Source organism: Sparus aurata, chromosome 12 (genome assembly GCF_900880675.1).
Source record: "Sparus aurata chromosome 12, fSpaAur1.1, whole genome shotgun sequence".
Taxonomy (NCBI): domain Eukaryota; kingdom Metazoa; phylum Chordata; class Actinopteri; order Spariformes; family Sparidae; genus Sparus; species Sparus aurata.
Genome location: NC_044198.1, coordinates 15442342 through 15454386, shown reverse-complemented (window position 1 = coordinate 15454386; position 12045 = coordinate 15442342). Strand labels below are relative to the sequence as shown.

Here is a 12045-nt window from a genome sequence, read left to right as displayed (position 1 = left end):
CCATTTTTAGAAACACACAAACATACTAATATAAAAAAAACAAAAGGTCACTATGAGTTCACTCATTTTCAGATTACAGGGGAAAGTTATGAGAAAAAAAGAGTGTAAATATAAACTATAAAATCTCTATATATTTGTATCTAATATATACAGCTGTTACATGTGTCTGCAGCCACAAGTTGGTGTTCTCGTTTCCTCTCTTGTCACCGGGGTTTCACTATCCGACCAGTGTTTTCTGAGCCTTCAGCAGTTACTGTGACTTTTCTGCCTGCTCGCTCACATACGAGCAGGTCTGGAACAAACACAGAGGACGACTGATCCTCTGCATTTCCTGGTCGCACAGCTGCAATCTCCGATTCCCCAGGAGGTCTTGGGCCGCGGTCCAGCGGTGAGCAGAGACACTGAGCTTTTTGCACACATGAATGGTCTGAAGCCATGTGGCGCTCTCTGCTCATTTATCAGCAGCCAGTGTGTGGGTGTATTTTTAATCTCTTCCTGATGGGATTTGTGTCATTTCTTATTATTCATGTTTTGATTTTATTTCTCCCACAGACCTGCTGTTTGAGTAGTTCTGATCCCAACACGTAACCCGGAGGACATATGAGTCAATGATTATTACACAGATTATGTATCTCAGATCAACCCTCATCATAACTATGTAACATTTTCCAGAAATAACTGTCTTTGCAAATGCAGCTTCACATCACGATAACAGAGAGAAGCAATTGCATTTCTTGAGAGCTGCTGCCTGGTTTCAACATGCTTTTTTGTCTCTACATTTGATCTGGCGTTTGCCATTTCGAAACCAAAGCGAGGGGTCTGGGGGTTTTCTCCCTGAAAAAAGTTGAAAAAAAGAGTTTTAGAGACTTTTTGTTGTGCTTTCTGAATTGACTTTTAAAGAATGACAATAAAAAAGTACACTGCAACAGCATAGTGTGTTAAATACTTTTAATTTGCAGGAAATGATAAGTCGTTAAATACTTTTAATTTGCAGGAAATGATAAAAAGTAATACTGTGAACCTGCACAAATCTAAAATGAATCATTTTTCAGTCAGTTTTTCATTATTAACATCTGAAATTTGCTTGTGTATTTCTTCCTCTTCTTCATTTCATGTAATTTCTTTGTCTGTCGCTCACTCACTGAGGAAGACGAGGTCCAACAGTACAGTAGAATACACACTGTACAGTTGCTGTAACTATAGGGAGAAATACAGGAGAATTGATACCCCAGGTGGAGGCTGGGAGAGTAGAATAAAAAAACAGAGGGTTGGGAAGTGTGGTGTTTGGTTTCTGGAGAGTGAGGGAGTGAAAAACATCGTAATTGTCCATTTCCTCTCTTTACGTCCCTTCAGGTTGAGTATTTGAAGGGTAGTATTGGGTCTTGTAAAAGCATATGCTGTGAAACTGATGTCCAGGTGAAAATGACTCTAAATTGAAATGAGCAGCTCCTTAAAAATCTACCAAATAACTAATGTCCTTGGTGCGGGGGTGGCTTTTCTTTACTTCCCCACTTGTACCACGTATTGCTTTTACAACAACAAAATGAGCCTTTATCATTCTAATCCCCGGTAATGAATTTTGAACTGTTTTGAACCAGTGTGGATGTGGTACAATTCCTTCTATTGAGAGCCACAATAACTCCCAGATAGCGATCTCGCATGCTCCGGCAAACTATACATCAACATTCCGGGCGCTATTAAACCCGAGTGAAAAGGATGGGATGGTGTTTATTGTTATCTGTTTTCAAAAGCCCTTATAAGAGGAGCTTAAGACAGATTGTGGAAATCCATTAATTCTCTTGAAGGAAAGAAGAAGAAGAAAAAAAAAGGTGTATTGCCTTGTATGAAATCACAGGATTTGTTGGCGGGGGGATGAATTTAACCTGTAATAGCTTTACCTCAGCTGTGCACATTGTCAGAGAAGTGAGACTGCACCACATAGATAAGGCACATGATGCATGATGGGGAATACAAACCAAACGGAGGGAACCTCTGTGATCGTCTGTGGTGAATAATACAAAACAAATCTATTAGTGTCATCCACACACGTCACTGGCAAAATGAGTCACTCATTCATCTGCAGAATGACTGTGTGCCATTAGTATTCACTGCTGTTGTCAACTTGAACATATCTGCTAATTTGCACAAGATCATTTGTTGATAAAGCTAAATGGGAAGGTGACATTATTAAATAAATTTAAGGGCTAATCCTCAAAGTCAGCATACACAAGTCTCTGGCCACACCAAAAAACGTTCATCTTTAAATCCAGGTTTCTAATACCAAGCAATCCCCTTTTCTCTAAAACCTCAACAATAAGGATCTTAGGAGCTCTCCACTTCTCATTTTATGCACTGAAATCTGATTTCTTTTGGAGAAAGGAATGAAGCAAGATTAACCGAATCTGCCGTCCTCCCTAACCTCTTCACAAAACTGCCCAGATTAGCCAGGAATTAAGTTTCAACCGTTTTATGTGTCTGGTCCATAGGGGGGATTATAGTTTTACTATTTTTTTTTCCTCCCAATTTCACTATAAGGGCCTGACACGCTGTTATAGAGAGAGGAGAAGCAGAGGAGCAGCTGAGGCTGAACTATCCAAAAGTGCTGCGTGTCAATATCCTATGATCGCCACTGCCTGTGTTGAATTTTTTTTGACTGATTGGGATGGACAGACAAAAGTTTCCTTTCACTATTGAGAACATACTGAGCAAGTATCCAAACAGTAATGGAGACAGGCGGTCATGTGGAGCGAGTGGACTAAAAGACAGGGTGGTGAGTCCTGTTGGAGGCCAGGCAGAGACTGTTCATCATACCTGTCTGTGCTGCTGTTACTGCTCCCACTGTGGAGACGTATATCAGACTGATTTCATCCATGAAGGTAAGACCATTCTCACCTCCGTTTACACACTGGTTTTGACTTCACTGACCTAAAAACCATATGTCCTCTCTGCAGCCTGTCAGTACGGTTGGCCACCAGCGATGCTCGCAGACCCATGCAGGCTGGGAGATGCTCACAGGGAGGAGCAGAAGCCCGGTCAGGTGCAGAGGAGGACCAGACGTCACCGCACAATTTTCACAGAGGAACAGCTGGACGCACTGGAGGAGCTGTTCCTGCAGAACCAGTATCCAGATGTGAACACGAGGGAGAAACTGGCACAGCGCACTCACTTAAGAGAAGAAAGGGTAGAGGTAAGACTGTTGTGTCAGATTCAGTCTTTCAACAGATAACAGTTGTGTTTTCACAGTGATGCGGGGTTAGATAAGGTCCAACTGAGTGAGTGTATTGTGGCAGATGGAGAAACACTTGAACGTTACTCAAGATGTGTGCTAGTTTGATAATGTTACTGGATTTAATCAAAGCTCTAATTCATTTGTGGTGTTTTAATTATACGTTTTTATGAAACAATGACTAAATAACCTTTCTTCCCCTGATAGGTTTGGTTCAAAAATCGAAGAGCAAAGTGGAGGCGTCAGAAAAGACTATCTTTTGGTGTCGGAAACACAGAAAACTAAATTTTGCTATATATATATAAATATATAGACCACAGCATTGAAAAAAGAACAGAACGTGTGTATGTGTGTGTGTGTGCGCGCGCGCGTGTGTGTGTGTGTGTGTGCGTTTTACATAAATACAAGGATTTTTTTCTTGCTGTTGTTATCAATTATGACAAACAGGCATAACCTTTGTTTCCAAATAACAGACAAACCCTTGGCTTCAGTCAATTCATGTGACTGTGGAGAGCTTTGTAACCTGTTAATGTGTCTGAGTGGTTGAGTGCATGATAGAAGGACTTGACTGAAGTACTGTATATGTTAATATAATCCTGAAAGTCAAATGTTGAATCTGTAAATGGATTTTTATAGTTTGCACTTGTTGTGAAAAAAGTGTCCTTGAGAACAAATAAAGTTGTTATGACAGAGATGGAGGGGCTTCATTTTTTATGCGAGCCAAAACACATCCAAGTTGAAGTGTCTATATCAAAAGCTTTGAACACATTCAATAAGAATTACAATTTTCCGGCCTATTCAAACATCTTTTCCGTACAGTTTGTGAGTAGGCTAATTAGCTGTGATGAGATATACATTTACATTTACCTAAGTAATGTACTTAAGTACAATTTTAATGTACTTGTGCTAACAAGAGTGTCTCCAATTCTGTTACTTTATACTCCCACTCAACTTCACTTTGGAGGGAAATGTTGTACTTTGTACCCCACCATATTTATTTGATAACATAAGTTACTAGTAACTTTGCAGATTGCACGCTGCATCAGATCCGAAGTACCACATTTTTGAATACATTTATTTAATCAGCAATCGGATAGTTGAAAAATAAAAATCAATAAAATCAACAACTGATTCTGAAAATCAGAAAAAGTGCAGAATATCAGATACAGTAATAACTGGACAACCTATAACATACAGTGTACATGTACAATTTGCTTCTACTTGTACTTTTAATACTTTAATACATTTATTGCCAGAAAATTACTTTGGATGCTTCGGTGCAGTTAATATCAAATATTTTAAGACTAAGAACTATTCATATAGGTTTCACTTTTACCAAAGTGATATTTTATCTTTACTTTAATTAGTATATTACCTTTAAGTACTTGCTACTGTACTGCTAATTCATAATTACTGCTAATTCGTTAGCCACTTAAAAACAATGGTTGGGATTTGTCTAGATAGATAGTTAACTTTATTTATCCCTGAGGGGAAATTAGGTCATCACAGCAGCGGTACAATACAATCAGAAATACAAAAATACAATCAAGAGGTAAGGGCAAATATTGATCTTAAAACAGTACATTACACAATATACAAACATTATACACTATATACAATAAGATGCTTAACAGTTCCAGGATAATATTAAATAATATTTAATACTGAGCAAAATGGAACATAGTGGATTTGCAAGGTGCAAGATAAAGAGAGATAAGGTGCAGTTTTAATAAATAAAAAAATGAATAATAAATAAAAATAAAATAAATAAATAATAGTTTATATCATTATTATTATTATTATTATTACAAAAGTCACAATGCATTCTCAAGTGAATGGGATTCTAAAAGACAACACCCACCCCTGCCACAGTCTGTTCGCCCTGCTGCCATGTGGCAAGAAATACAGCAGTATCTGCTGTCATACCACGAGACTATGCAGCAGCTTCATTCCCCAGGCTGTGAAACTCATCCTCAACACTCCATTGTCCAAAACAGATGTAGGACAGGACATCACATAACGTGATGTAGTTTGTTGTTTTTTTTTCTAAAAAGTGGCACATACTTTTACCTTTTAAAAGATATTTAAACATAAAAACACTTTCTCAAAAGGTATTACACTGAACACACAACTGAGGTTCATAGTACAAAAAAATAACACGTCCCTCATACATACCTACACGGATTGTCATTATTTATGGTAATAATTCCCTTCCCTTTCTGTTCATACTGAAGACTTCCGGAGAGGCAACGGTAGACTTCCGGTGACGTAACATTCAACACATTACGCACTACGTTGTTTTTACGCCGTCCTCAGGTTAGCTTAGGATAACTTGCTAGCTATCAAGCTGGTTGGCGACCCTTACTGACTCTCACATCGTCTTAAATTTAAAGTTGTATACGGTGCGTTTGAGGTACTTAAACGGTCTTTCTGAGGTTTAAAAGCAGCCTCCCGTGTCATTCAGTCGGTGTTTACTGCAGGTAGCGTGCCGTTAGCCGCTAACAGTGTCCACAATGGAGGCCAGCGCCAGCGTGAGGAAATCGCTGTCTGGAACTCTCGTTCCTGCGTCGGTCACAACAGTGGCTCTCCTGAAACAACCAGAGGAGCAGGACAAGCAGAAGCAGACGAGAAAGGTCCTCGATGAAGAGGAGTACATTGAGGTAAATGTTAGAAAATGATACGACCAAGGGACGGGCTATCATTAGACATCAAACAGTAGTGTGTTAGCCCTAGCAAATGAACTGTTCAACCAACAGGTGAACTATGTCTGTAGCGTAAACAAACAACTGTTTGTGTTGACCTTTGTATGTTTTGTAATTGGGGTTTGAGTAACTTAGATTTACAATAACTCCTGAGTGCCTTAAAGGGGCGTATCAAATCAGACTTGCCCCACCTGCTGTTTCTTGTGGGAACATATGATCAAAATATGGTATGAGAGGATACTAGATGTGGTCAAGGATCTAGGCAATTGTAAAATTAGAACTCAACATAATTCGACCATATGGATGATAGTAATGAAGCAGTATGTTATTTAGGGAAGAGGTAATAGTACAAACTCAGAAATATTTAGCAAATCTCAGAGCTGAATAAACAAGCTGTTCTCGAGGACAATAAGATCCCCAGAACGTTTTTTGAGCTTGTCTGAGGCAGGAAAGGTGGCAGGGTCCGCACAATATAAACAAAAGTAACGCAGCATGACATTCTTATACGGTTGGTTTGTTTATTCAGTTATGGAAACTAAGAGAATTTGTTTATTTACTTGGTTAGTTTCTCTTCTGATTAAAATGTGTTTCCCAAAAACTATGTAGCGCACCTTTCAGGTATTGAGCTCAACATATCCTTTATCCTGCTTTATCACGTGATGCCATCATCATCATGTGGAGCTGAGATTATCATTTGATTAAGTAATAATTCGAGTATACGGTTAGTTGCAGCCCTACCATCCTGTTTTGTGCAGGGCACTAGCATCCCGAGTAAACATACCAGACTGAGTGAAGTGAGACTTGCCTGAGAAACATGTGGGAATTCTATAACAAAATAGAAGTTCACAAAGTAAACTGTTCCTACCTGTCTTATTTTAGAGTTTAGAGAAGATCATCCAGAGGGACTTCTTTCCAGATGTAACTAAGTTGCAAGCACAGAAGGACTATCTGGATGCAGAGGAAACTGGCGACCTGGAGAGAATGAGAGAGATATCCATCCGATATGGGTCATCTTTGACAAAATCTACGCCACGCTCTACTGCACCCTGTGAGTAACATGAGGAGTGAAATTGTACTATTAACATGTCATTATACTGTACTTGTACTTGTTCAGTTGGAGAACACCCTTTGCTTGTTTTGCTTCCATATGTCAACAATGTGATAGTGTGCTGTGAGAAATACAAACTGTAGTCAACAGAAGTTTAGTCTGAATGCACTTTATACTTAAGTTTAACTTTCTTTATCTGTTTGTATGTCAGATGTAACTCCAGCTAGCTTTGAGACGCCGGTGGGTCGCTCAGGGTCTCCCTCTTCCATTCATGGCGGCAAAGGTTTAGATGGAGGTATGTATCTTATTCTTTAATGATTAAGAACAGATAACTGAACATAATATTCTGAGCTTTATTTGTGTCTCCAACTTGAAAACCATTTTGTTGCACCTTCCCTAAATCATGTTTGGCAGTTGATTCTCAAACAAATGGACTTACAACTGCAGTGTAACCGTATTCTATTCGCTACTGTATTCATAGAGAGCAAGGATGATGACAAGGAGGAGAAGGAGCTGCCCTGTCTGGATCGTTTCCTTGCTAAAAATACCAGTGAGGATAATGCATCATTTGAGCACATAATGGATCTGGCATCGGACAAGGAGAAGCTCAGACATTCCTGGTTGTATGACGCTGAGGCCGAGTATAAGCAGGTTGGTTTCTTTACGAATTAAACCGCTTAAATTTGAAGCAAATGAATGAAATGTTTGGTGTGCAGATCATAGAATTAGAAACCAAATTTTTGGCGGTTGTCAGGGTTGTATGATTCTGAAAATACTGGCACAGTCCTTTCAAAACATTTCAAATATTTATGAATACTTCTGATGTTTCAGCGCCACGAGGAGAACCTTGCTTTACCATCAGCCGAGAAGGCAGCGCTTGAATGTGTCAAAGCTGGACTTGAGACATGGGAGTACAAAGCGAAGAATGCCTTGATGTATTATCCAGAGGGTAAGAACACCAAACTTGGAGTGACCAAAATCCTATATTGAAGGCAACTTTAGCTGTGACAGAAAAGGGTGAATTTCATCTGTTTTTACAATATTTATTTTTCTGCAATCAGGTGTTCCAGACGATGATGCTTTATTTAAGAAGCCACGAGAGGTCATTCACAAGAACACTCGCTTTACTGTAGACCCGTTCAGCAAAGCTCTCAACAAGAGCCAGATTCAGCAGGCTGCAGCCCTCAATGCCCAGGTAAATTTGAGGAATATGGTGAAAAAATAAACCAAAAAATAGTGCTGTATGCTTGTCCCTGCATGACAGTCTGTTCCTCAGTTGAATAAGACTGTTAATTAATGAATTATGTCGCTGATCTATCGTGTGTTCTCTCCAGTTCAAACAGGGTAAAGTAGGCCCGGATGGGAAAGAGCTCATCCCACATGAATCCCCAACAGTGAATGGATATGGTTTTGAAGCAATGCCGTCCCCTGCACCCGGTAAGTGGATCTTAAAGTCATGGTAATAGTCCTGAGACAAATGAAACCTTAAAGAAAACAACCTCTACCTCTGAGTTTGAAGTAGATTTCTGAAAGCTGTTTGTCCCCTCAGGTGTTGCCGAGTCGCCTCTGATGACCTGGGGTGAGATCGAGAGCACCCCATTTCGTCTGGATGGATCAGACACCCCATATGTTGAGAGGAATCATGGTCCATCATTTAAGGTAGGTAGTAGCTGAAGTTTTTTAATTTCTTGTTGGGTTGTAAAAATGGTGATATGTGATAATATAAAATTAAATTGTTTGTAATAGATTCCAGAACCAGGAAGACGAGAGAGGCTTGGTTTAAAGATGGCAAATGAAGCTGCTGCTAAAAACCGTGCAAAGAAACAGGAGGCACTGCGGAAGGTCACGGAAAACCTCGCCAGGTAAAGACCTTCTGCCCCCACGAGTAAAACAGCTTACTGCATATTTCGACTACTCTCTGTATAACTGTCATTTTTCAAGCATTTGCCACCATCATAAGTTAACTGATCACATAAATCTTTGTCTTACAGCCTTACGCCTAAAGGTCTGAGCCCAGCCCTCACCCCAGCACTGCAGAGGCTCGTAAATCGGACATCCAGCAAATACACGGACAAAGCACTACGAGCGAGTTACACCCCGTCACCTTCACATAGACTTGCATGCAAGTCTCCCTTCGGTGGCCCGCTTACTCCCTCAGGAACGCCGACACCAACCAAATCCAAGACGCCGAGCTCTCAGGACCTTACATCACTCACAGACAATCTGCTGCAGCTTCCCAAGAGACGGAAAGCCGCTGACTTTTTCTAAATGAAGCTGTTCTCTGCTGGGACCGTACAAAACAAAACAGACTTATTATAAGGCGGAGAACTTGATTTATAAACTCTCAAGACCCAGTTTTCTCTAATATAAGAGCACAGCTGGATAAAGAAATCTACAGAGGACTGAAGATTTTTTTTATGGATTTATTTGTTACATTTTTGGAGAGATGTGTTAATGGAGATCCTGTAAAATACATCTGAGTGTCCTAATTCTATTGAATTACTTGTTAATCAAGTTGTTTATATTTTTTTTGGTCCAAATGCAAGGTGGCATAGCCACTGCCCAAAAGCACATGCTTAATAGTGATAATAGTTATCACACAGCTCTCCATACATGCTGCTGTGACATTTCAGTTTGTTCATGCTTATTTTATCCCAAATATTTTGTTACTTTACATCAGGTTTCATCAGGGTCACCATTTTTTTGTGTAAAAAATGGGGGGAAAACACAAAGAGCTTCTTGTTCAGACCGCTGACTGATAATAATGCTGAATGTTTCTTAATTTAAAATTGAAAAATTTACTTCTGCTTAAAACTGTAGAACCTTTTTTCTTAAAACCTATAATTAAATTGCACTCTTGGCTACAAATTGTCTGCAAAAGAATATAAAGCCATGCATCACCAGGTGAATTCCTCATCAGTACTCTGTGCTACCTCCTACGTGTAGAGCAAAAATAACATAATACTCTTTTCCCAGCGAGCTTCTAGTCATACTGCTCTGTGTTTAAACAGGCTGAAAACACTCCAATATGACCTCCTCATGTTTTCTGAAGAAGTAGAGGTTACAGGGCCCTCTGAGGCCAGATTTATTAGTAAATGAGATTGTGTGCGTGGATGTCAGCACACGTTGCAGCACGATTTACAACGTCACCTTATCAGGCGAGTCATGGTTCATAAGTCAGTGTTTTCATAACCAGGCATGTTTCTCCATGACAAGGCCATCAGTGTGACTCAGTTATTGACTTCATACTTACACAAAAGTAAGTTTTTAGTGAAGGGATTGTCAAATATTAATGTTAAAAAGATTATTGTAAGAAAATGTTTTATTTGGGTCCCATCAGAACAGTAGTTAAAATATAGGGTTGTATTTTGGTATTTCTATCTTTAAACAATGCACATATGCCCACTTGTACAGGGCTATTAGTGTGCCTAGTGGTGGGATGTAACTGAGAACATTTAACTGCTGTATTTCAGGATCAATTTCAAAGCACTTATACTTACTTGTAGGTATTTTGATTTAATGCAACTTTATACTTCTGCTCCACTATATCTCAGAGGCAAACATTCTACTCTACTCCACTGCATTTGTCTTTCAGCTACAGATAGCAGTTGCCAGATCATAATTTTTCATACCCGTTGTGTCCTATGAAAAACCATGCATCTCTGTATTTGATGATTCAGGATTTGAATTTTTCTAAAAAATGGATGTAGGATGAAGTGTTCCTTTATGGGTTGAGAAAATATTATTGCTTCTTGAGTTAATAAACAATTTTAAATTCCGATTGGATTAGTTTAAAAATACATTTCCACAGATGTGTAAACTCAGTTTTAGGTATAGCAGTGTAGCAATGCTACACACATATCATCATTGTATTGAATGTGTCGCATTGCTGTAGATTAAAGGTGAAATGTGTAATAATTGAACAGTTGACAAAATCATACTTGTAACAAAAGGAGGGCATCATATCACCTGTATAACTGCCAACTGTAGCTGCCGTAAGCTAGTTAGCTCAGTTAGCAGTGCAGCTAGAGATTCAGACTGGGAGCTCAGGGAACAGGGTCTTTACATCGCTAGTACAGGACGTTTGGACCAAGTCGTCCGGGCTACCTGGTTAGCATGCTCATCTCGGTAGATATGTCTGCAACACAACACACAGACAACTACACATCAAGACAAAAGTAATATTATGTTATAGATAGTAAAACACTGACTGGGACCATATTTCTGCAGAATGAGCACTTGATGCTTTAAATGTGCTATCTATAAGTAAAGTTGAGGTATGAGTCTCATTCCCAACTCATCAAATAATGACAATTTGGGTTACCCAACTTGTCAAAAAATGAGGTTTTGGGATTTTAAGAAGGGTCGACTGGCATTCCAAAGCTTAATTTACAAGTTTTTTTGTTTTTTTTTTTTTTTTTTTTTTTTTTTTTACAAATAGCAACTTTAAGTGCGTTCTCGTGATGACACATACTTTTACTTAATATGGTTTTGATTGCAGGATTAATAAATGTACTTGAGTATTGTCAGTGTCTGATTCCGGTATGAATACATATTCCATCGATGCTGTATTTTAAGTCTGAGAACTGGTGTAAAGACAAGAGATAAAACCCGCAGTATGCTAACATGAAGCAGGAAAATTCCTCAAAGACAGTTTGACCCAGGGGCTATCTCACAAGGTCACAAAGGTTAGACTGTCTGTCTCATGGGGGGGAGGGAGACCATACACATAGCGAAATAACATAACTGGGGAGACAAGCATATTTATGATTTTTTTTTTCTTTTCTGAAATGGTTTCTTGAGGATCCAAAATGACAAAGGAAAATCTCATTTAACGACTGCTTTGGTGAAAATTAAAAAAAACAAACAACAATAAATAAACAATAAATCTCTGCTGAATTGGATTAATGCATGCGGTGGCTTCACTGTAAATGTGTGACCTTGAGGTAAACTGTGTAGTTTACATCTAATTATCTTTGTTTTTAATTAATGCATTTCACTCCTCGTCAAAGTCTGCTGCCACGCGTAACCAGCGGAAAAAACAAACTGCGCCAGTGATCTGCGCCGCC

At 39.1% G+C, this 12045-nt stretch overlaps 2 protein-coding genes across 2 annotated transcripts; both read left to right on the top strand.

Moving 5' to 3' along the window:
• Window positions 1-2652: 2652 nt before the first annotated feature.
• On the top strand, window positions 2653-3795 carry LOC115592485 (homeobox protein goosecoid-2). The gene is made up of 3 exons (XM_030435291.1): window positions 2653-2876; window positions 2952-3187; window positions 3434-3795. The coding sequence occupies exons 1-3, from the start codon at window positions 2663-2665 to the stop codon at window positions 3509-3511; spliced, it is 528 nt and encodes a 175-aa protein (XP_030291151.1). The 5' UTR covers window positions 2653-2662; the 3' UTR covers window positions 3512-3795.
• Window positions 3796-5483: 1688 nt separating this feature from the next.
• ess2 (ess-2 spliceosome associated protein) lies at window positions 5484-10896 on the top strand. Its single transcript, XM_030435290.1, has 10 exons — window positions 5484-5886; window positions 6808-6976; window positions 7188-7271; window positions 7458-7627; window positions 7808-7925; window positions 8038-8171; window positions 8311-8413; window positions 8526-8635; window positions 8723-8838; window positions 8968-10896. Exons 1-10 carry the CDS (start codon window positions 5740-5742, stop codon window positions 9242-9244), a joined length of 1428 nt encoding a protein of 475 aa, XP_030291150.1. The 5' UTR covers window positions 5484-5739; the 3' UTR covers window positions 9245-10896.
• The last annotated feature ends 1149 nt before the right edge of the window (window positions 10897-12045 follow it).

Coding starts and splice junctions, on each gene's coding strand:
- ess2 (XM_030435290.1), top strand. CDS start 5,740: ATGGAGGCCAGCGCCAGCGTGAGGAAATCGCTGTCTGGAACTCTCGTT. Junction 6,977..7,187: donor GCCACGCTCTACTGCACCCT/GTGAGTAACATG, acceptor TTTGTATGTCAG/ATGTAACTCCAGCTAGCTTT. Junction 8,636..8,722: donor ATCATGGTCCATCATTTAAG/GTAGGTAGTAGC, acceptor TGTTTGTAATAG/ATTCCAGAACCAGGAAGACG.
- LOC115592485 (XM_030435291.1), top strand. CDS start 2,663: ATGGACAGACAAAAGTTTCCTTTCACTATTGAGAACATACTGAGCAAG. Junction 2,877..2,951: donor GACTGATTTCATCCATGAAG/GTAAGACCATTC, acceptor TCCTCTCTGCAG/CCTGTCAGTACGGTTGGCCA. Junction 3,188..3,433: donor TAAGAGAAGAAAGGGTAGAG/GTAAGACTGTTG, acceptor TTCCCCTGATAG/GTTTGGTTCAAAAATCGAAG.